General features: G+C 35.9%; 1 protein-coding gene across 1 annotated transcript; it reads left to right on the forward strand.

Annotated features, from left to right (window-relative positions):
- Positions 1-13504: 13504 nt before the first annotated feature.
- Positions 13505-22511, forward strand: LOC117324130 (dual specificity protein phosphatase 10-like). Its single transcript, XM_033879798.1, has 4 exons — positions 13505-14269; positions 17661-17816; positions 17946-18131; positions 20392-22511. The coding sequence occupies exons 1-4, from the start codon at positions 13693-13695 to the stop codon at positions 20637-20639; spliced, it is 1167 nt and encodes a 388-aa protein (XP_033735689.1). The 5' UTR covers positions 13505-13692; the 3' UTR covers positions 20640-22511.
- The last annotated feature ends 4685 nt before the right edge of the window (positions 22512-27196 follow it).

Consider the following 27196-nt stretch of genomic DNA (forward strand, 5'->3'; position numbering starts at 1 on the left):
CAAACATTTTGGTATATTACATTACTATAATAAACTCCATGTCCAGACAAACAGTTTGGTATATTACATGACTGTTATAAACTCCATGTCCAGACAAACATTTTGGTATATTACATGACTGTTATAAACTCCATGCCCAGACAAACATTTTGGTATATTACATGACTATAATAAACTCCATGTCCAGACAAACAGTTTGGTATATTACATGACTATAATAAACTCCATGTCCAGACAAACATTTTGGTATATTACATGACTATAATAAACTCCATGTCCAGACAAACAGTTTGGTATATTACATTACTATAATAAACTACACGTCCAGACAAACATTTTGGTATATTACATTACTATAATAAACTCCATGTCCAGACAAACAGTTTGGTATATTACATGACTGTTATAAACTCCATGTCCAGACAAACATTTTGGTATATTACATGACATAATAAACTACATGTCCAGACAAACATTTTGGTATATTACATTACTATAATAAACTACACATCCAGACAAACAGTTTGGTATATTACATGACTGTTATAAACTCCATGTCCAGACAAACATTTTGGTATATTACATGACTGTTATAAACTACATGTCCAGACAAACAGTTTGGTATATTACATGACTGTTATAAACTCCATGTCCAGATAAACAGTTTGGTATATTACATGACTGTTATAAACTCCACGTCCAGACAAACATTTTGGTATATTACATGACTGTTATAAACTCCATGTACAGACAAACAGTTTGGTATATTACATTACTATAATAAACTCCATGTACAGACAAACAGTTTGGTATATTACATGACTATAATAAACTCCATGTACAGACAAACAGTTTGGTATATTACATGACTGTTATAAACTCCATGTCCAGACAAACAGTTTGGTATATTACATGACTATAATAAACTCCATGTACAGACAAACAGTTTGGTATATTACATGACTGTTATAAACTCCATGTACAGACAAACAGTTTGGTATATTACATTACTATAATAAACTCCATGTACAGACAAACAGTTTGGTATATTACATGACTATAATAAACTCCATGTACAGACAAACAGTTTGGTATATTACATGACTGTTATAAACTCCATGTCCAGACAAACAGTTTGGTATATTACATGACTATAATAAACTCCATGTACAGACAAACAGTTTGGTATATTACATGACTGTTATAAACTCCATGTACAGACAAACAGTTTGGTATATTACATTACTGTTATAAACTCCATGTCCAGTCAAATATTTTGGTATATTACATGACTGTTATAAACTCCATGTCCAGACAAACATTTTGGTATATTACATTACTATAATAAACTACACGTCCAGACAAACATTTTGGTATATTACATGACTATAATAAACTCCACATCCAGACAAACAGTTTGGTATATTACATTACTGTTATAAACTCCATGTCCAGACAAACATTTTGGTATATTACATTACTATAATAAACTACACATCCAGACAAACAGTTTGGTATATTACATTACTATAATAAACTCCATGTACAGACAAACAGTTTGGTATATTACATTACTGTTATAAACTCCATGTCCAGACAAACATTTTGGTATATTACATTACTATAATAAACTACACATCCAGACAAACAGTTTGGTATATTACATGACTGTTATAAACTCCATGTCCAGACAAACAGTTTGGTATATTACATTACTATAATAAACTACACGTCCAGACAAACAGTTTGGTATATTACATTACTGTTATAAACTCCACGTCCAGACAAACAGTTTGGTATATTACATTACTATAATAAACTCCATGTCCAGACAAACATTTTGGTATATTACATTACTATAATAAACTCCACGTCCAGACAAACAGTTTGGTATATTACATTACTATAATAACCTCCATGTCCAGACAAACATTTTGGTATATTACATGACTATAATAAACTACACATCCAGACAAACAGTTTGGTATATTACATGACTGTTATAAACTCCACGTCCAGACAAACATTTTGGTATATTACATGACTATAATAAACTACATGTCCAGACAAACAGTTTGGTATATTACATTACTGTTATAAACTCCACGTCCAGACAAACAGTTTGGTATATTACATTACTATAATAAACTCCATGCCCAGACAAACATTTTGGTATATTACATTACTATAATAAACTACACGTCCAGACAAACATTTTGGTAGTTTACATTACTATAATAAACTACACGTCCAGACAAACATTTTGGTATATTACATGACTGTTATAAACCCCATGCCCAGACAAACATTTTGGTATATTACATGACTATAATAAACTCCATGTCCAGACAAACATTTTGGTATATTACATTACTATAATAAACTCTATGTCCAGACAAACATTTTGGTATATTACATTACTATAATAAACTACACGTCCAGACAAACAGTTTGGTATATTACATTACTATAATAAACTACACATCCAGACAAACAGTTTGGTATATTACATTACTATAATAAACTCCACATCCAGACAAACAGTTTGGTATATTACATGACTATAATAAACTCCATGTCCAGACAAACAGTTTGGTATATTACATGACTATAATAAACTACACATCCAGACAAACAGTTTGGTATATTACATGACTATAATAAACTCCACGTCCAGACAAACATTTTGGTATATTACATGACTGTTATAAACTCCATGTCCAGACAAACATTTTGGTATATTACATGACTATAATAAACTACACGTCCAGACAAACAGTTTGGTATATTACATTACTATAATAAACTACACGTCCAGACAAACAGTTTGGTATATTACATTACTATAATAAACTACACGTCCAGACAAACATTTTGGTATATTACATGACATAATAAACTCCATGTCCAGACAAACATTTTAGTATATTACATTACAATAATAAACTACACGTCCAGACAAACATTTTGGTATATTACATGACTATAATAAACTCCATGTCCAGACAAACATTTTGGTATATTACATGACTATAATAAACTACACGTCCAGACAAACATTTTGGTATATTACATGACATAATAAACTACACGTCCAGACAAACATTTTGGTATATTACATGACTATAATAAACTACATGTCCAGACAAACATTTTGGTATATTACATGACTATAATAAACTACATGTCCAGACAAACATTTTGGTATATTACATGACTATAATAAACTACATGTCCAGACAAACATTTTGGTATATTACATTATTATAATAAACTCCATGTCCAGACAAACATTTTGGTATATTACATGACTATAATAAACTCCACGTCCAGACAAACAGTTTGGTATATTACATTACTATAATAAACTCCATGTCCAGACAAACATTTTGGTATATTACATTACTGTTATAAACTCCATGTCCAGACAAACATTTTGGTATATTACATGACTATAATAAACTACACGTCCAGACAAACAGTTTGGTATATTACATTACTATAATAAACTACACGTCCAGACAAACATTTTGGTATATTACATGACATAATAAACTACACGTCCAGACAAACATTTTAGTATATTACATTACAATAATAAACTACACGTCCAGACAAACATTTTGGTATATTACATGACTGTTATAAACTCCATGTCCAGACAAACATTTTGGTATATTACATTACTATAATAAACTGCATGTCCAGACAAACATTTTGGTATATTACATGACATAATAAACTACACGTCCAGACAAACATTTTGGTATATTACATGACTGTTATAAACTCCATGTCCAGACAAACATTTTGGTATATTACATGACTATAATAAACTACACGTCTAGACAAACATTTTGGTATATTACATGACTATAATAAACTCCATGTCCAGACAAACAGTTTGGTATATTACATGACTATAATAAACTACACGTCTAGACAAACATTTTGGTATATTACATGACTATAATAAACTCCATGTCCAGACAAACAGTTTGGTATATTACATTACTGTTATAAACTCCATGTCCAGACAAACAGTTTGGTATATTACATGACTATAATAAACTCCATGTCCAGACAAACATTTTGGTATATTACATGACTGTTATAAACTCCACGTCCAGACAAACATTTTGGTATATTACATTACTATAATAAACACCATGCCCAGACAAACAGTTTGGTATATTACATTACTATAATAAACTGCATGTCCAGACAAACATTTTGGTATATTACATGACTATAATAAACTCCAAGTCCAGTCAAATATTTTGGTACATCCCATGGCTTTAATAATCTCCGTGCCCCGACAAACATTTTGGTATATGACGTGACTAGTTTTGTGCTTTGTGGATATTTGTTCGTTGTAAAAATCCTATATCGATGACCCTGAATTAAAATGATGAAGAACTACATTATAATCCCCACGTATTTAATGAAATAGAAAACCTACATTTGGAATTACATGTATATAACGGGATGTTGTGGCAACAGCGAGATTGGCAGTCCTTATCTGGGCGTATACCCATTCACAATGATAATGGTCGTCCAAGTCTAAAAGCCTACGACATATTTGTCTGCAAAAAAAAAAAAAAAAACCCAGTTAAAATGATATCATGTATCATGAGACGGAAGAAACGTCATTAAACTACATCCTTATAGGAAGTTTGGAAGAGTTTTCATGACTCTTCATATGTATGCACATGGCTGTAATAACGGAGCCTATCTAGCACGTGTTCCGTGACTAATTTATTGATACACGGAATTATACCTAAAGAACACCATAAGTCAGCGATAAATTGTTGCTACGTGAAGTGACAGAATCTGGTGTCGGCCTTCACGGATGTTTGGAACCAGGAAACATGTGCTTGATAGTTAGAAATAATATATACAGGGTAGTACAGTCATTGTTCTTTATCCTACAGCCACTGGTGTGTACAGCTCTGTTTAGACAGTTTTATATGTTCAAGAATAATACTAGATCGTAATATGTTATATAACAATTATATGCAATGTTAAATACAGACCTATTCTCCCTGGTGACGGTTAAGAAGATGAATCTGTCCGTATCGTTACTAAATATATCGGTTTATTGTAAATAAAATTATATGTATGTTATATAAGTGTCTGGGGTTATATTAGTCATATATCGGCTATAAATACTTATATCTGGATCACCATACCTATTAACGTTTTACTGCTCACAAGCACGAGATGTTATCGCGTACTAGACAAGTGATTCACTGCAAAACACAGGGCAAAGAGATCTCTATTTCAAATTAAAGAGTGTAATCAGGCAATAAATGAATACATAAATAGTTATCTTAACATTCTAAAGTTTCTTATCTGTCTGCTTTTAAAACAATTTAATATGAATTTTGTGTTGTCACGAATGAATCATTCTTTTTTGACAAAAAATTGCAAGATTTTATTGAAAACCACATTGTCAAGCGAAATGATTCAATCTAAATGGTACATAAAATTCGAATGTATAGATAGTTTGTAAATTTCTACTTAAACAAGCCTGAATCAGTTATAGAAGTGTAAACATGTCATATGATTTGCTGTTAATGTCAAGTTATGCGAGTTGTACTAAAAGACATACAATTATGAAAGTAATCAAAACATGGAAACATTTACCTAAATGTTTCTCTTGATGCAATACTAAGAACATTCATGTACTTGCAAGTTCTTGATACAACTTCGATGATAACGAGACAATTCAATTCAGAGAAGTTTTTTGAAAGTTGGTTGCCGAAGAGCAGCAAACTTGAAACAACAGGAAGGCTTTTCAGTCAACCCCCTCACACTGCCTTATCGCTGTTTAATTACTTTTCTATGTAGTAAACACTCCTATAGTGCAATGCTCCAGGCTTATTTCTTCAAACATGTTTTATTTTGATAAAATCAAACGGGATCGGAGACAAAATACTCCGTTAATAAACATCCTCTCCCTAATATGATAAGTAAGTTCACAAAGTGTCTTTTACACTTATTTTCGCCAATAGACTGTCCATGTAATACCTTGTCGCGGCATTATGTCCGTCTGACAAAGTCATTGCGGCCGTGGTGCTGACCCATTCATCAGATCTGCTGGCGAGCCGTCCATGCTATGCTTCCAAACTCTGATTCGGAAAAGAAGCAACCACTTTGTGGAACATTTTATCTTCTGCTATCAGGAAGCCGAAAATCATGGCAAAATTAAAGGAGATTAAAACTCATATGTTTTTGTCTGCTTTTCTTCGTCAAACTTCCTGTACATATTATCACCTATTACTCGCATATAATGTGTAACACTTTCTTTTAATATGTACTGCGCTAATATCTTAATGTTGTATACTATTTTCAGTATCTTTGACAATTGGCTGTAAACATCAACTGGATTTTTGATAATTCGATTTTGATTTGCTCCATCCATGTTTCCGTCTATTAGGCAGGATATAAGAATGATATAATTGATCATTGGTGAGTAAATCTTAATCAATTTGGCACGATATGAATAGCCAAAGTAGACAACAACAGGTACTTTAATCACACGTTTACAAGTGAAAATATAAATCATCACTGTGATCAAAATACTAGATTCGCTACAGTAGTAGATATGATATAATCCTTCTTGAAACATGTTCTCATATAATTTACCGTTATCATCCCTTAACGTAAAGTTTCATTGTTGTTTGCTACGTACTAAAGTTGTGTAATCCACTCCTTTTTCATAGCTCTCCTCATTACAGTAACTGTGTCATGACTCTCCTCATTACAGTTACTGTGTCATGACTCTCCTCATTACAGTTACTGTATTTTGTGTCATGACTCTCCTCATTACAGTAACTGTATTTTGTGTCATGACTCTCCTCATTACAGTAACTGTATTTTGTGTCATGACTCTCCTCATTACAGTTACTGTATTTTGTGTCATGACTCTCCTCATTACAGTTACTGTATTTTGTGTCATGGCTCTCCTCATTACAGTAACTGTGTCATGTCTCTCCTCATTACAGTAACTGTGTCATGACTCTCCTCATTACAGTAACTGTATTTTGTTTCATGACTCTCCTCATTGCAGTAACTGTATTTTGTGTCATGACTCTCCTCATAACAGTAACTGTATTTTGTGTCATGACTCTCCTCATTACAGTAACTGTATTTTGTTTCATGACTCTCCTCATTACAGTAACTGTATTTCGTGTCATGGCTCTCCTCATAACAGTTACTGTATTTTGTGTGATGGCTCTCCTCATTATATTACATTAGCTGTATTTTGTGTCATGACTCTCTTCATTACAGTAGACTGTATTTTGTGTCATGGCTCTCCTCATTACAGCAACTGTATTTTGTGTCATGACTCTTCTCATTACAGTAACTCTATTTTGTGTCATGGCTATCCTCATTACAGTAGACTGTATTTTGTGTCATGACTCTCCTCATTACAATAATTGTATTTTGTGTCATGACTCTTCTCATTACAGTAACTCTATTTTGTGTCATGGCTATCCTCATTACAGTAACTGTATTTTGTGTCATGACTCTCTTCATTACAGTAGACTGTATTTTGTGTCATGGCTCTCCTCATTACAGCAACTGTATTTTGTGTCATGGCTATCCTCATTACAGCAACTGTATTTTGTGTCATGACTCTCCTCATAACAGTAACTGTATTTTGTGTCATGACTCTCCTCATTACAGTAACTGTATTTTGTGTCATGGCTCTCCTCATTATATTACATTAGCTGTATTTTGTGTCATGACTCTCTTCATTACAGTAGACTGTATTTTGTGTCATGGCTCTCCTCATTACAGCAACTGTATTTTGTGTCATGACTCTCCTCATTACAGTAACTGTATTTCGTGTCATGGCTCTCCTCATTACAGTAACTGTGTCATGGCTCTCCTCATTACAGTAACTGTATTTTGTGTCATGACTCTCCTCATTACAGTTACTGTATTTTGTGTCATGACTCTCCTCATTACAGTAGACTGTATTTTGTGTCATGACTCTCCTCATTACAGTAACTGTATTTTGTGTCATGACTCTCCTCATTACAGTTACTGTATTTTGTGTCATGACTCTCCTCATTACAATAAATGTATTTTGTGTCATGGCTCTCCTCATTACAGTAACTGTATTTTGTGTCATGACTCTCCTCATTACAGTTACTGTATTTTGTGTGATGACTCTCCTCATTACAATAAATGTATTTTGTGTCATGGCTCTCCTCATTGCAGTAGACTGTTTTTTGTGTCATGACTCTCCTCATTACAGTAACTGTATTTTGTGTCATGACTCTCCTCATTACAGTTACTGTATTTTGTGTCATGGCTCTCCTCATTACAATAATTGTATTTTGTGCTATGGCTCTCCTCATTACAGTAACTGTATTTTGTGTCATGGCTCTCCTCATTACAGTAACTGTGTCATGGCTCTCCTCATTACAGTAACTGTATTTTGTGTCATGGCTCTCCTCTCATTACAGTAACTGTATTTTGTGTCATGGCTCTCCTCATTACAGTAACTGTATTTTGTGTCATGACTCTCCTCATTACAGTTACTGTATTTTGTGTCATGACTCTCCTCTTTACAGTAACTGTATTTTGTGTCATGGCTCTCCTCTTTACAGTAACTGTGTCATGACTCTCCTCATTACAGTAACTGTGTCATGACTCTCCTCATTACAGTAACTGTGTCATGGCTCTCCTCATTACAGCAACTGTATTTTGTGTCATGACTCTCTTCATTACAGTAGACTGTATTTCGTGTCATGGCTCTCCTCATTACAGTAACTGTATTTTGTGTCATGACCCTCCTCATTACAGTAACTGTATTTCGTGTCATGGCTCTCCTCATTACAGTAACTGTATTTCGTGTCATGACTCTCTTTATTACGATAACTGTATATTGTGTCATGGCTCTCCTCATTGCAGTAACTGTATTTTGTGTCATGACTCTCCTCATTACAGTAACTGTGTCATGACTCTCCTCATTACAGTAACTGTATTTTGTGTCATGACTCTCCTCATTACAGTAACTGTATTTTGTGTCATGGCTCTCCTCATGACAGTAACTGTATTTTGTGTCATGACTCTCCTCATTACAGTAACTGTATTTCGTGTCATGGCTCCATCCGTGATACAAAGATGTTGCTGTCGTGTCACACAACAAAATTATGATTTAGAATAAAAATATCAACACAGCGTATTTTTACAGGGTTTTTTTTTCTTTTTTTTTTTTTTTTTCTTTTGCAATATTTTGCTAGTTCTGTTTAAAAAATCAGAATAACCAGATCTTTAATTGTTTACTGTTGAGTTTCAGATATTGATCATTAGCACGGACTTACGTGTTATATTCAACAGGAAACCATTTAATACAATGTAGCATCCTTATTACTAACAAACTTGGAATACATAATTACAATTAATCACATAGCTATATATGACAAACATGTATATATGATATCGATATATGATTGGCCATACACAATTACCTCTCACGTCAGACAGGGATTTACTCCCTGGTTACAATATCAAAGAACATTATGATAGCGGAATTAATGAGACTTATTTGTAATTAGCTCCCATTCGTGTTTCCCATATCAACCCTTACATGACTCATCCATTCCAGTTATCTTGCACCGAGTGCGTCTCGGAGAAAACGCCCTGATTTTAATTGCATGCTAAAATATGTATGCATTCATAACCAGCCGGCAGGTAGCTAAAGTGTGTCTTTTCCTCTTCTACTTTCTTTCGAATGTATGATAATATACATTTCAAATGTAAAATAAGAATGACTATATGGAGCGTTACCGATATTTTCGCGGGTATAACTAAGAAAGGGAACGCTTTACTGACTTGGCACATATCAAATATAACAGTTGTTTAGTCTTGTCGTCAACTAAAGTGTATGATAATTGAATTGTTGACTCAGACGAATTCGTGTCCAATGATTTCTGTGTAAAGTATAAATAGTCTTGTGACGACAAGGCCTACGTCCAACCGAGCCAGAGGAGTTGTACCAAACGGCGTGCTGCATGTTTACACCGAGCCTGCTAGCGAATCGTAGGGTATTTATAGGATAATACTATCCGTATCTAACGTTCGTGAAGCCAAAAATAGATGAAGTTTTTGTAAACTAAGCTCCTTGTGAACGATACCAGTCGTAAACACGAAAACATCTTCGCTGAGTGTGCCAGATCTTACTTCTAGCTGTTAAGTTCGAGAATCTTTTATTTCTTATGTTGTTAACGTTCGACATCCCTTCAATCCTGTACGTAAATTGAAGATATGTATTTACTAGATATACAAAGCACTTGAGGTCTATAAAGACAAATGTTAATTTTATCTTTTATTTCCTATCTAGTGGAACAATTTGCAAAAAACATATGCATATTTTCAAGTACTTTGGTGTTACATTTCGATTATTTTGAATTCTTAAAAGTGGTTCTTTTTCTTTCATATTCAGTAATAAGCGATATAAAAACGATAGAAATGTCAAAGTGTCAAGTTATGAGACACGTGTAAAATAAATCCAGGATCAACAAAATTATGGCATATGCAGTATTACATTTCATCCCCAATTTATCATAATACAACAACAAAATTATATACCACTAACTTTCATATGTTCAAACTTCGTTGATCAAAGACGAGTTCTGTTTACAACCTCGTAAGAGATTTAAACGAAGACTTCAATTTGGAAGTTATACACTCGAAATCAAACACCCCTATTGTCAATTCTAAACAAAGGTTTCCTATACATCAAAGTGTTTTCGGTACTACCTGAACGGCCACTTAACAATCGAACCGGTACTCTTACCACCTCCTCATCCTGTCTCTCGTCTTATTTCTCCTTACTTAAACAAGAAAAGAATTCTTAAACAAATCCATCTGTCATATCAGTAACACTATTTCTTTGTATGCATCCCAAGTGATATCAACTTAACTTATACGTTGTATTTATGGAGAAAAGCTCGTCGTTGTATAAGAACTTGTCGTCCATCATCCATTTGTCATGCTAGAAAATAAATGTTTAATCATCACAAACTTACTTTAAGACCAGTAAAACATCTAAACAAAAATCGGATTCATATTAATTGATCTGGACTGGAAGAAATTTTCAAAATAAATCCGTAACTCATCGTCATCGTTGCTTTAATTACCAGGAAGAATTTAAACGGGTACAGTGTATAAGGAAAAGTTGTTTTAATACGGCTTTTATCACAGTAGTGTAGTAAAGTATAACCGGTTTCAGTTAATGTGAAAAATATTTATGTGTAAACATCACTGATATGTCCTAATTACACTACAGCCTGGAGATTGTGTCCATCTCCCGTCTTTGTCGTGCTAATCAATCAATCGTTTATAATGTTTGACCTCTTGTTACACATTTAAGCGAAAATATTTGTCTGTCATGGTAGATTTGTATGTGTGTTCTGTATGCTAATGCTACTTAGTAAATCAATTATTGCTATTTATTCAATGATTTTTAATAAATAATATTAATACTAAGATGCATTAATACGCGTTAAACAAGAACATTAATTTGGAGTGATAGGTTTGGACACGTTGCCTTTATATTTTACATACCGCGCAGTTATCAGTATACGTAATCAGTAGCGAGTTATAATATTCAAATGGATTCAAATTTATATCTACATTGACAGTCCTGATGTGATGTGTTCTTCTTGAAGTTACATTAACGTTAATAATAAATACGGAAATGTACCCGGTAAATTACATTAACGTTTACAATAAATACGGAAATGTACCCGGTAAATTACATTAACGTTTACAATAAATACGGAAATGTACCCAGTAAAATTACATTAACGTTTACAATAAATACGGAAATGTACTCGGTAAATTACATTAACGTTTACAATAAATACGGAAATGTACTCGGTAAATTACATTAACGTTTACAATAAATACGGAAATGTACCCAGTAAAATTACATTAACGTTTACAATAAATACGGAAATGTACCCAGTAAAATTACATTAACGTTTACAATAAATACGGAAATGTACCCGGTAAATTACATTAACGTTTAAAATAAATACCGAAATGTACCCAGTAAAATTACATTAACGTTTACAATAAATACGGAAATGTACCCGGTAAAATTACATTAACGTTTACACTAAATACGGAAATGTACCCGGTAAAATTACATTAACGTTTACAATAAATACGGAAATGTACCCGGTAAAATTACATTAACGTTTACACTAAATACGGAAATGTACCCGGTAAAATTACATTAACGTTTACAATAAATACGGAAATGTACTCGGTAAATTACATTAACGTTTATAATAAATAAGGAAATGTACCCGGAAAAAATTGCAGAGAAACATGGACGAACACATGGGCGAATAATACTTCAATGAAAACTTGTCGGAGACGTCAATGCATCTCAGGTTGCTTCATATCACTTGTGTTTCATATCACTTGTGTTTCAATCAATTCTTTATTGATAATTTATGCGGTGTTTTAATTGTATAAACTTGAATCTGTATTTACACAAGCTAATAAATTATACCTACTTTTCAGTACGATAACATTATATCATGTTATTCATGCAATATATAAAAATATGCAGCAATAGGATGACTGCCACATTTAGTTATTGAATTCAAAACATATTCCCACAGAATCAGACTTTGTAAAAGTTCCATTCTACTTAACTTTTTTTTTGCACTGGTGAACGAGGACAATAAAAGACCTGCTTTAAATGTCAAATTTCGCAAACGATAAACTAATGTTTTGGTAGACAAATTACGAAATAATAAACCCATACAACCAGTCTGTAATAGGTATATCGCAGATTATAACAATCAGCTTAATGCTTTATTGGATCGAAACAATAAACATACATGCTCTTTATTAACTAAATATATGTACATACATTAGAACAATAAAACTACATACTTTGAACAATTAGCAAACTTTGTATTGGAACAATAACAGGTACGCACTTTAATATGCAAACATTGCAGCTGTTTGAGGAATACGGCAGTAAAGATATCGAATGTTAGCTGCATATATTGTCTGTAATTTTAGTCCATCAGGGAGTCAATTATGTCCGCATATTAATCACACACAGAACTAAATCGATAAGAATGTTGAAACAGAGCTATCTATCGACCCATTTACACAATCATCTAGTCATCAACAGCTGAGGATTATCATTGTTGACATAACATGAACTCGATACAGCTCTTCGCCTAATAGGCATGTGACTCTCCATGGGTCTGTTTCTTACCCTGTACAACCCTGTCGTTGTAATAAAAGCCCTGGAGCCTCTGTCAGAATTAAACGTCCGTAACCGATCACGTTACACAGAAAAGAACATCGACCGTTCCCGAGTATTCATAAGCATTACCGGAACTAGCCGAAGTCGTTTCGGAAAGCTATGATTCATCTATTTATAGCAATGATGACCTCATGGTAAAATTTTTCCGGCTGTGACGTGTTAGCTATAAATGACTCCATTCATGCACAACCCAAACATTGTGTCGTTTGACTAAGATAGTACAGGACGTGTAGCTCCACTTCTATATATACGGATAGAGAAGTGAGATCTATATAGAGGTCCTGATATACAACGGTTTGGTGTATAACGGGCCTATGTCTGTGTAGTCGACCAGGTGTTGTTTTAAAGAGTTTTACTATACAGTATAGACTATGCCTGAGTGTGGGGATATAGATGTTTTGACCCCAACCGCTCTCATGACCAATACAATATTACCAGGTGGACGACGGAGGTTACAACTGTCTTTGGATTTTTCATCGTTAACGGATTCTGAAGACTTTCATGTGCCCAAAAAGCTCTGTAAATTGGAATCAATGAGTGTGTCATTAACTGGACCCTTAAAATTGAACTCTTTGGCCCCTACTCCAGCCTCCTGGCGGACCATACAGCCCCAGGAACTGGCTACAAGACTCAACAAGAATCATAAAACGTGTCTTCTGGTGGACTGCAGATCTTTCATCTCTTACAATGTAACACATATTCAGGGTGCTGTCAATGTCAACTGTTGTGACAGATTCAATAGGAAACGACTTCAGCAGGGGAAAGTGACTTTAGTTGACCTCATCAATTCTAAGGAAGCTAAAGACCAGTTTAAACGTCGAGGGTCAAAGGAAGTGATTCTTTACGACGACAGTACAAAAGACTTACATCAACTTCCCAGTGATAGTTCGCTGTATCTCGTGGTGTCTTCGCTACTAAGAGAAGGCAAAGAAGTCATGGTTCTACAAGGTGGGTACAGACTAAATTAGATGATGTGTTGAGATGTTTTTACAAGTAATTCATGGCCTTTCTGATTAATTTATTCCATGGTATTGTTGTAAAATACTAACAATTTTAAAGAGTACATTTTTAGACACGTCGAACTTTTATTATTGAAATATAGGTGATCAATTGGCTGGTTACTAATGGTTACGTTATAGAACCATGGAAACGGATGTCGTTTGAAAATAGTAGAAAGGTTATATATTGGTGTATATATAACACCAATGTAGTCTCTGATGAAATACAAAGTAATATATGTTATAAATGTCACGACGATCCATTATGGTCATACTTATGTTTATCTTTAGAAATAGTTAGCGCTTCATTAACAACAAGCCTTGTACATTAACATACGTATATATCTCATCATTAACAACAAGCCTTGTACATTAAAATACGCAAATATCTCTCCCAATTCGTCATTTTCACTCGAAGTTCTCTCCACAGCCTCCGTGTGATATTTAAGAGTCACAATATCAGACCTCGATCTAAATCCACTTACCATTAATACTTATAATCTACAAAGTCAGTTTATTTCTTTATATCACATGACTTGACATTTTAATCGTCCAAAGTCTACCATTGACCATTTAATCTCTTCACACTAAAATTTTTCTACTGAACAGTTGGCTGATGATTCATATTCAAAAATGTCTTTCTTCTTTGAATTAATTCCTCGAGACAAATAGCCCCATAAGGCATTGGACTTGTCTCCCTTTGTTAACTGTGTATATGACCCCCTTCAGCCCTATGTGGCGCATAGTTACTCGTGAGTCACTGACGAACAATCGCCCGCCGTGTTTTAGTCATACACTGTTCCCAAACCCGGAATGTGGGTACGATCTGAGCGATTTACAAGTTTTCGTCGTCAATGGAGCGAAACCATTTCGAACCCTTTATCTGGAGAATAAATGAACGCCGTGAATTATTGCTTAAATGGGTAATAATCATGTTCTGTGTTGTAATTACCACTCAATAACATACAGGCTGTGTAAGTCGGGCCGACTGATGAGGGTTGATGGTTCGGGAGGTTGCTGTCCTAATCACCAGAGGTCGCATTCCAATGTTATGATGAAGATTCCATACAAATGTTCACTGGAATATGAAAAGACGTGAATGGTCGAATGGAAATATTTCCGAGGTGTAGAAATACCATTGTTTCTTTGTTATTTAACGAAAACAAAGCGTATATAAAACGCGTTATATTATAGTTATATAGCTTTTACGGATTAATTGAACCATCATTTTCATCCGAAATTTTACTCAAAAAGTTTTCATGAGAAAACAAACAAAAAAGCACAATCATCCTAAATTGAAAGTTCCGTGTTCATACCTAGGAAGCTAAAAATAACCCCCCTAAAATATAATGGAAAACGATAATTCCGCCTTTCTGTAAGAGTTCAGTGATCAATTTTGATTTGGATTATAAACAAAACTTTATTTAAATTATATTTGACTTTCCTTTCATTACAATAATTTGTCATGGTAACTATGTTAAAGGCGGACTAGCTACGTCAGACCAGAGACCGTCAATACCAATCACAAAGCAATTGAAACAAATTCAATGAACGCAAGGACTGCTTTGCCAGTGTCTGTATACGGCGTCTTTAGTAAAGTCAGAAGTATATTTTCAATAGAATTAGTGACAATGACAAAGTATGTATTTATTATGAATACAGTATCGGTTTCGTATCACCCTGTGCGACTAGGTAACTACCTTTTAAAAAATCAATTTAATCACTGAAATGTTTGTTATCATAACGGTATCCAAAAACAGAGGATGAGCAGACGACACCACGTCACACCAGACAACACCGCGTCAGCAGATGGAAACTCATCACGTTCCATAAAACCACAAACCGCAAACACTTTCACTAACACCTATGACAATTACGGATACAAAAGCATCGTTTTGAGTCATGAATTGTTCGGTATTATTTACGCCTCGCGCGTGAAAGGAAACTCTACCTGGCAACCATCGATCTGTAAACATCGGAAGTACCCGTTTGTTGTGTCAAGTGTGTTTGATTAAGTTTTTTCATTACGTTCCTTGTACAATGATATAATAATTATTATTTTATTTTTTTACATTGTTAAACATCAAGTTCCCGTTTGTATTGTTATCATGTCTATAGTAACATACACGTGTACTATTTTTTATTTAAAATAGAACTCTTGAGAAAGCAGGTTTTTACAGTAGCTATCTAAGGGAAAACCCTAGAACAATCTAAGTTCAATATTTTCTTCCATTGAGGGAAAACCAGTTAGATCTAGCGCGGAACATACAACGCCAGTGATGATGAGTCATCGCGACACACCGCCAGCTGACTTATAAGGCTAAACGTGTGTGCTATATTTACCCCGCGACCTCAGGTAAACACACTATATAGGTCCCGGGGTCTTGTTTACATACTTACTTGTGTACAGCCTGTTTACGTGTATAACTTGACTAATGACTATCACACTTACGGCGGTTACGTCACGAACTGCGGTTTTCCTTACACAGTTAACAAGTTGATATTAACAGCCAATTGGAGTGATATAAGAACCAGTCCATGGCAAACCCGGATATTTATTAAATTACGTTGCTTGTTGTGATTAAGATATTAATTTTATGCGAATGCAGAAGTAACAATTACGGGGGAAATAATAAAACATAGGTATAAGTTGTACTGTTTCTGTAACACCTATACCAGGGACATACATAGGTACGTCAATGCCTTTACACCCTTGCATACCTCCAGAAATTACAAATATAAATCGCAACCTTGTGCTGAATGAATGGGCGTATGGTAGTTGACGTAAAAGCTATAATATTTATGGTTTGCGGTTAAGCACTTGTTGATTCGCGCCAGATAAACGTCATGGAACATCCCCTCACACGAGATGGGAAAGTTGTAAGATAGTGTTGAGATACAGTGCGTATTTATACACGGGGCTATGTCTATAAATTCCCTCCGTCTGAAACTCAACCCGCGATATCTGGACATGTATCTACGAGATGCTGTGATGAGACGTCGGTTATCTGGGTTGGAGAAGGTTTCCCTCTGTGTTGACTGATACCACGTGTAGATACAAACTCCAATTTACACGTGCATTGCGCTTACCGTAGAGAAGATAAAACACTCAAAATATCAAAATATTTCATTAAAAATATAATTCAAAGCACTTTCTGCGCATTTGTTGAAAAGCACATTCATGAGGTCATAGGGAACGGTATAGGGAACATGCACCATATATGGCCTGTTGATGGTAATCGGGTGGAGATTACCGGTAATGACACAGAGACTTGATTAACTTTAGTTGTGTACCGGTCACGAGTGACACTATTATAACGACACATATTTATATTTTACAGGTGGACTCCAAGCCTTCCGGTCCCAATACAGTGAACTCTGTCATAGTGGGGTCAAGATCGTCGATTCCCGTCCACTTTACTCTCCGACCACGGGGATAATTGAACCCCAAATCGAGGCTGCCGAGGCGACACAAATATTACCGTTTCTTTACCTGGGTAGGTGTCTTTTTTACTTAACATCTCGCATGATCACTTTATCAAACAAGAATTATCCGGGTATATTTTGTGCAATTGATTGCAAGAAAATTTCTTTATCATTGAAACTTATATTTGTGTTTTTAACAGGAAATGAACGTGATGCGGCGAACTATAAGAAGTTGACCGACCTTGACATCACCTACGTGCTAAACACGACCTCGACCGTTCCAAAACACTTCGAAGGCCAAGGCATTACTTATAAGCGCATCCCGGCCTCGGACAGTGGGGCCCAGAATCTCCAGCAATACTTTGAAGAGGCTATCCAATTCATAGGTAGGCATCTAGTTACTATTGCGATCAGACTTGCCATCCTTTAGGCGTTTGTGCCACAGTTGAGGCGTTTACGTCATAGTTGAGGCGTTTGTGCCATAGTTCAAGCGGCGTTTGTGCCACAGTTCAAGCGGCGTTTGTGCCACAGTTGAGGCGTTTGTGCCATAGTTGAGGCGTTTGTGCTGTAGTTCAGGTTTTTGTGACCCGGAAAATCGTATTGTTTCCAATGAATACCTTAACTTTATAAGTAAAGCAATCAGGGATTGTTTACATTCAAAGTTGATATCTGGTTATCTACACATACATACACAATGTACGTTATCTTTTAAAACAATTATTGGTGTTGATGTGCTTACATGGATGGGAAATGGTGAAAGACATCATTTTATTTGCTCGTTTTAATTCACGGGTACATTTAATCAATAAAACTTCACAGACCAAGTTTAACATATTATATATGTTATTGACGAAATAATAGTTTAGTAAATAATCAACTGGCGCGGTCGTATTAGTTACAGGATCATATCAACAGTGTCTACGGTTAATACAATGGGTCCCGGACATAGCGTTTAGCTTTCTGATCTATTTATCGATTTAGCTGTTTTAAATAGTGTTATACTTTTATATACTAGAAGCTATGACTAAGACGCCCTGCTATAAAATTACATTTATTTGAAAAAAGATCGATTATGAAGTATTTTAACATCTATGCATAAACAACTTAATCATTACGAGACATTAAATGATAATAATATGTTAATAATACTTCTAAATAAATCGAACTAAACAAACTAATTTGACGTGTCAAATTTAAAATTAAAGTTTGAAGGCAGTCAATCGTGTGTGACGCGCTGATACCATCAATAGGACTACTGTAGGGGTATCAACTTCGATCTCGTACGGAGTTAGTCATCAGATCGTCGATCATCATCTGCTAGCTTTGTCCCTTCAAGGGGCTGACATGTTTACAAATACAGTTTGCATGGTTTAGACAGGGGCTTACGCGGACATCAATTATTGTTTGCAATATAACATATCAATAGGTGTCCAATCTCTGCAACATGTTTGAAAATATCCCCTTGGGCGCCTCAGTCAATGTCAATTTTCTCACCTGGTGATGAATTCGAGGACACACGTGTCTATTGTTAGGGGACAGCTGATGTCACGGCTGTAGGGGAATGACTCAGCCCCTGTCACGTGCTCAGTTGTCATGGAAATTGCATATCAGGAGGAACTATATAGTTTAATTACAGCGGAAGAAGTCATTCTAAGTGAGACATATGGCACACGACTTTGTCACAGTACCTCAGAAAGACTGACTCATGTTCTCTAAACTTTAGGGCAGGTGATAGGAAAGAACAAAACTAGAAAAAGGAAAATCAGAGGGTGCATATTTAAGTAGATAATTTGCACTTCGTTATTGCAGATGACCGTGTCAAAATGGGAAAAAGATAACAAAACATGGATATCATGCCTATAAAAGTCACCGATTTCCGGAGGGGCGCTTATTAGTTTATTTAGCATGGCATCAAATTATGACGCCAGTAATGATAGTATCTGCATATAATTGTGGCCATTGACAGCCCTAGATTATAATAAGCCTCTTTGACCAGTGATGATAAGCATTAAAGTATATATTGTTTATTCTGTAGAGAGGGAAGTGAGTAAGACCGAGGGATGGTTGAGGGATGTCGCCAGTTGTCGGCCAAAAGCTGATTCATACTCTAACAATCAATACATATATACAAGTCCAAAACTTACAAACCTCTCGTATGAATGATTATAATAAAACACGAGGCCATCTGTGTCCGCCACCAGCCGTATGACTAAACAATATCACTGTAGTATTTGTGCAACATATTTTCGACATAAATCTCAACATGTTGTCAAACTGCCTGTAAATCGATATTTTTCAAGGTCATCATAATGACGTCAGGTTTTACTTAATTTGATAAAAATAGAATAAAAAGACCTTTGTTTTTCCTCCCTTTTCAGATTTACTTATCATAAGGTGCCATTTATTGGGGTAAAAAAAGTTTATTCGTGTTTGCATTAAGAACAATTTTTGGGAGAATCGAGGCAATATTCAAAGAGTATTGCATTGTAACCAGTATTTTTAATGTATTTAGTTGAAATGAAAAGAAAGTTTATGTTTATGGGTTGTATGATAGATCTAATATAGGCAAACAGTATATAAAGCGATGAACTAAAAACGCACGAAATCTTGCTTTATTAACGAGTTATATGTTTTGTGTACTTTCAGAGGAAGCCCGTCAGAAGGAAGCACGTGTTCTCATCCACTGTCACGCGGGCGTCTCGCGCTCGGCCACCATCACCATCGCCTACCTCCTCACTCGCTCATCTCTCAGTCTCATGGATGCGTACCGCTTTGTAAAGGGACGCCGCTCCATCATTTCTCCCAATTTCAACTTCATGGGCCAGCTCATGGAATACGAACAGTCCCTCAACAGCGGGTCATGCTCACGAGTACTTACTCCAAAAATTGTGTAACATCCTCATTGATCAACACTTTGATATGGACACATTCTGCAATAAACAGAAGAACGCGAAACGGTGTCGCACACTTTTAATTGACGTTATCTGAATGTGTATTTGGTGCAAAACGTCACGTGGACGTAGAATGTGGAGAGGACACATTCTCACGTGGACTATTTCAGGACATGCTCCAGGAAAGGGATATAGACGTTTATCTTAATGCAAAGTATCTTTATTTCATAATCAGTGAATTGAACTTCATGTTTTTCACAAACTTTTGAGATGTCCATGGATATATATATATATATACAATGTATATATAATGTTGATTTCCGGTTAGAGATTAAGTGGTAACAGTTATCATTAAATAACTAAATACACTGTTCGACACTCTCAGGGCGACCCAATGTTCACACTTTGCATTTTATTCTCACAGTATGTATAATTGTGACAACGTGAAATCCAATTATTAATTTATAGATCGGTTAACTTACGTAAGCTTATTATATATGTAAAGAAATCTCAACACTAGAACCAATTAATACTCCATTTATTCAATCTTTAATAAATGACCAATTTTCAAAAATTAGAAATATTAAATCTGATTGTAACGTAAACTGAATGTCTTAATACACATCGATTATTGACGTATAACATGCTTGTCATGCGAAAGGAAGTCATTCAACCCGGCATTCCTCGGTTAAAAGATGACCAATCTATTTACAAACTACCTCTTGTCCAACTTAGTCAGCAAACCGGAAGTTATGACTTGGTGCGCCTGCATTTAATGTCGGCAAATGTTTACTTCCGGTCGGAATCACCGAGCTGGCCTTTATTACTAATTATTACTAATTATTACTAACTATGCATCACGCCTGGAGGTCGTCGCCGCCGCGACCGTTACTGGCGGGTCCCAAAGAAATATAACACATGTACATAATTAGTATATTTATTGAATCATTCCTAAATATATGTATACAAAGAGAGGAAGAGGTATGCGAGAGGTTCCTAATGTTACTAGTCATAAAGATGTAGCGGTGCTCCGGCGCTGTTCCCACGGGTGTGTGGTAATCAATTAGCCGTGTGTGACGTCATCGTGTTCGTGGAAGTTAGAATTGTTATGTGTCGATGGAAATACGATATAGATATTAGTGTAGAGAATGTGTCCAATTGTGACTGTACTTCAAATGTTATTTTTCTTCAGAATTACTTTAATATTTTGAAATATTTTTAAAAATAAATAATTCAGTACAGAAATGATTAGGAAAATTATTTTTCTTCGGAATTACTTTAATATTTTGAAATATTTTTAAAAGAAATAATTCAGTACAGAAATGATTAGGAAAATTATATTTCTTCAGAATTACTTTAATATTTTGAAATATTGTTAAAAGAAATAATTCAGTACAGAAATGATTAGGAAAATAACATGTTTTTTTTTCCATATTTCTTTTCTCCCTGAAGTATTTCACCGCGTAATTCTTTTTTTTTTCATTTAACTTGAAAATGCAATTGTAACAAATAAATGTCATTTCCTTTTGAAGTTTAATATCCATACGTTTGTAACAGACAGTATTATTCAATGCATTTCTTCAGATTAAGTCTTTCTAGACTAGATAATTGGCATTAGATACGTTACTGCTGAACACTAGACAACATAGTATTTTTTATATTTATAGACTTACGTGAACTATTTTCTATTTGAACATTTGTGTTTGATGTCGTTACTTGTGTCCGAGTGCGTGTTTTGTGTTTGAATGTCAAAGTCAGAGAAATCAGACTTTTTTGTGTACTCTAAGGAATTTGACCGGGTATCCGACTCAAAAAATTTAAGTCGTTTCGATGAAAATGACTTAATAGAAAATAAAATATGAAAAAGAAAACATATATCTGTATTCTATTGTTTGTTACATAATGTCGTAATTAAGGGGAAATATTGGATATCTTTTACTTAATATTGTAATCAAGGGGGGAACACGAACATGTCCAGCATCGCTGTCGTGAAAGCACCGGGCGAGAAAGATGGTCGTGGGTTGGCATTCCATGAGGCAGAACATACCGCCATGTCGTCCAATTCAATGGTCCCCGTTTCCTGACATCTGAGCCACAGGCCGAGTATTTGAGTCGTACAAAAAAAAACCGCATTTTAATTGTAACCTAAAGACCCAAGGTTAACTGTCAGGGATCGAGAAATGGATGGACTACTTCGAACTGCAAAGGGACAGAAAAAGTCATACACGGTCAGTGATTGTCAAACGAGGAATACAAAGTCATACACGGCCAGTGATTGTCAAACGAGGAACAAGAAGTCATACATGGTCAGTGATTGTCAAACTACAAAGAGAGCGAAGAATGTCTTTATTACATAATGATATAATAAACCATCAATTTGAAAAAAAAACATTTATATATCATCAATACTTCAGATACACCATCTACTGGGACAGTAGTTCAGATACACCATCTACTGGGACAGTAGTTCAGATACACCATCTACTGGGACAGTAGTTCAGATACACGAGCTACTGGGACAGTAGTTCAGATACACCATCTACTGGGGCAGTAGTTCAGATACACCATCTACTGGGACAGTAGTTCAGATACACGAGCTACTGGGACAGTAGTTCAGATACACCATCTACTGGGGCAGTAGTTCAGATACACCATCTACTGTGACAATACTTCAGATACACGATCTACTGCGACAATAGCTCAGATACACCATCTACTGGGACAGTAGTTCAGATACACCATCTACTGGGACAGTAGTTCAGATACACCATCTACTGGGACAGTAGTTCAGATACACCATCTACTGGGACAGTAGTTCAGATACACCATCTACTGGGACAGTAGTTCATATACACCATCTACTGGGACAGTAGTTCAGATACACCATCTACTGGGACAGTAGTTCAGATACACCATCTACTGGGACAGTAGTTCAGATACACCATCTACTGGGACAGTAGTTCAGATACACCATCTACTGGGACAGTAGTTCAGATACACCATCTACTGGGACAAGTAGTTCAGATACACCATCTACTGGGACAGTAGTTCAGATACACCATCTACTGGGACAGTAGTTCAGATACACCATCTACTGGGACAGTAGTTCAGATACACCATCTACTGGGACAGTAGTTCAGATACACCATCTACTGGGACAGTAGTTCAGATACACCATCTACTGGGACAGTAGTTCAGATACACCATCTACTGGGACAGTAGTTCAGATACACCATCTACTGGACAGTAGTTCAGATACACCATCTACTGGGACAGTAGTTCAGATACACCATCTACTGGGACAGTAGTTCAGATACACCATCTACTGAGACAGTAGTTCAGATACACCATCTACTGGGACAGTAGTTCAGATACACCATCTACTGGGACAGTAGTTCATATACACCATCTAGTCGGACAGTAGTTCAGATACACCATCTACTGGGACGGTAGTTCAGATACACCATTTACTGGGACAGTCGTTCAGATACACCATCTACTGGGACAGTAGTTCAGAAACACCATCTACTGAGACAGTAGTTCAGATACACCATCTACTGGGACAATAGTTCAGATACACCTTCTACTGGGACAGTAGTTCAGATACACCATCTACTGGGACAGTAGTTCAGATACACCCTCTACTGGGACAATAGCTCAGATACACCATCTACTGGGACAGTAGTTAAGATACACCATCTACTGGGACAGTAGTTCAAATACACCATCTACTGGGACAGTATTTCTGATACACCATCTACTGGGACAATAGGTAAGGACACCATCTACTGGGACAGTAGTTCAGATACACCATCTACTTGGACAGTAGTTCAGATACACCATCTACTGGGACAGTAGTTCAGATACACCATCTACTGGGGCAGTAGTTCAGATACACCATCTACTGGGACAGTAGTTCAGATACACCATCTACTGGGACAGTAGTTCAGATACACCATCTACTGGGACAGTAGTTCAGATACACCATCTACTGGGACAGTAGTTCAGATACACCATCTACTGGGACAGTAGTTCAGATACACCATCTACTGGGACAGTAGTTCAGATACACCATCTACTGGGACAGTAGTTCAGATACACCATCTACTGGGACAGTAGTTCAGATACACCATCTACTGGGACAGTAGTTCAGATACACCATCTACTGGGACAGTAGTTCAGATACACCATCTACTGGGACAGTAGTTCAGATACACCATCTACTGGGACAGTAGTTCAGATACACCATCTACTGGGACAGTAGTTCAGATACACCATCTACTGGGACAGTAGTTCAGATACACCATCTACTGGGACAGTAGTTCAGATACACCATCTACTGGACAGTAGTTCAGATACACCATCTACTGGGACAGTAGTTCAGATACACCATCTACTGGGACAGTAGTTCAGATACACCATCTACTGGGACAGTAGTTCAGATACACCATCTACTGGGACAGTAGTTCAGATACACCATCTACTGGGACAGTAGTTCAGATACACCATCTACTGGGACAGTAGTTCAGATACACCATCTACTGGACAGTAGTTCAGATACACCATCTACTGGGACAGTAGTTCAGATACACCATCTACTGGGACAGTAGTTCAGATACACCATCTACTGGGACAGTAGTTCAGATACACCATCTACTGGGACAGTAGTTCAGATACACCATCTACTGGGACAGTAGTTCAGATACACCATCTACTGGGACAGTAGTTCAGATACACCATCTACTGGGACAGTAGTTCAGATACACCATCTACTGGGACAGTAGTTCAGATACACCATCTACTGGGACAGTAGTTCAGATACACCATCTACTGGGACAGTAGTTCAGATACACCATCTACTGGGACAGTAGTTCAGATACACCATCTACTGGGACAGTAGTTCAGATACACCATCTACTGGGACAGTAGTTCAGATACACCATCTCATTGGACAGTAGTTCAGATACACCATCTACTGTGACAGTAGTTCAGATACACCATCTACTGGGACAGTAGTTCAGATACACCATCTACTGGGGCAGTAGTTCAGATACACCATCTACTGGGACAATAGCTCAGATACACCATCTACTGGGACAGTAGTTCATATACACCATCTACTGGGACAGTAGTTCAGATACACCATCTACTGGGACAGTAGTTCAGATACACAATCTACTGGGACAGTAGTTTAGATACACCCTCTACTGGGACAGTAGTTCAGATACACCATCTACTGGGGCAGTAGTTCAGATACACCATCTACTTGGACAGTAGTTCAGATACACCATCTACTGGGACAGTAGTTCAGATACACATTCTACTGGGACAGTAGTTCAGATACACCATCTACAGAGGAAGTGGTATGGGGTTTACGTTGTGTGTATATAGGACCATACATCGCGCTCAATAAAATATTAACCACAAATATCTTTAAAAAAGATAAACGGCATAAATTTAATGCTGGTGGTTATGATGTTGGTGAAACTGCTGGTGAAATTAATTTACGAACTAAAGTGTTTCAGCATGGATAACAAAATTATATTAGTTTGAATCATTTTTGGTGATAATAAGACTGCATTTGAATCAGGAATATAATCCTTTTAATGTGTGTGTAAAGATACATCCACTTATCCAATCTTTCAACACAACGCAAACTAGTTCTGTATAAAGGGAAGTAACTCTTATTGATGTAGGCCACGCGTTTCCTAATATTACTTTTTTATTTCATAATTTATCTATTTATTACATTTAAATCGTTTATACTTTAACTGTAATAGCGGGGTTGGACTGGAGCAATGAGATTTGTAATATCTTATTCAACAGAGAACAATTTGGCAAAAATGATTAATGACACGCCATAGGTAAGGCATCCGTAGTTATCGCCCCTGGTATGTTCTGGACAAGTCAGTGGCTGTCATGTCGGATTCTGTAATCAGCAGTTACACTGAATATCCGGATTTCCTTCGTTGATGCATTTCCGAGAAAGGTCAATAATTCAAATGTAAGAACTGGTGTCTATATTGAAGCTGTGTCGGGTTGTATTCAACTCCTGATACGTTCACACCTACATAATTATATAACCGTACCTGTAAATTTCAGTGGTAATTTAACATTCCATTCTGTTCATTCTGTACCGTTAGTTCATTCTGTTCATTCTGTACCGTTAGTTAATTCTGTACCATTAGTTCATTCTATACCGTTAGTTTATTCTTTATCGTTAATTCATTCTGTACCGTTAATTCATCCTGTGCCGTTAGTTCACCATGTACCGTTAGTTCATTCTGTTCCGTTAGTTCATTCTGTACCGTTAGTTCATTCTTTATCGTTAGTTCATTCTGTTCCGTTAATTCATTCTGTACCGTTAATTCATTCTTTATCGTTAATTCATTCTGTACCGTTAGTTCACTCTGTACCGTTAGTTAATTCTGTACCGTTAGTTTATTCTTTATCGTTAATTCATTCTGTACCGTTAGCTCATCCTGTACCGTTAGTTCATTCTGTACCGTTAGTTCATTCTGTACCGTTAGTTCATTTTGTTCATTCTGTACCGTTGGTTT

Source organism: Pecten maximus, chromosome 3 (assembly GCF_902652985.1).
Source record: "Pecten maximus chromosome 3, xPecMax1.1, whole genome shotgun sequence".
Classification (NCBI taxonomy): domain Eukaryota; kingdom Metazoa; phylum Mollusca; class Bivalvia; order Pectinida; family Pectinidae; genus Pecten; species Pecten maximus.

What these genes read in the sequence shown, in the direction of transcription:
- LOC117324130 (XM_033879798.1), top strand. Translation starts at nt 13,693, where the DNA reads ATGCCTGAGTGTGGGGATATAGATGTTTTGACCCCAACCGCTCTCATG. An exon ending in AGAAGTCATGGTTCTACAAG is followed by an intron (nt 14,270 to 17,660) that starts GTGGGTACAGAC and finishes TATATTTTACAG; the next exon opens with GTGGACTCCAAGCCTTCCGG. An exon ending in ATTACCGTTTCTTTACCTGG is followed by an intron (nt 17,817 to 17,945) that starts GTAGGTGTCTTT and finishes TGTTTTTAACAG; the next exon opens with GAAATGAACGTGATGCGGCG.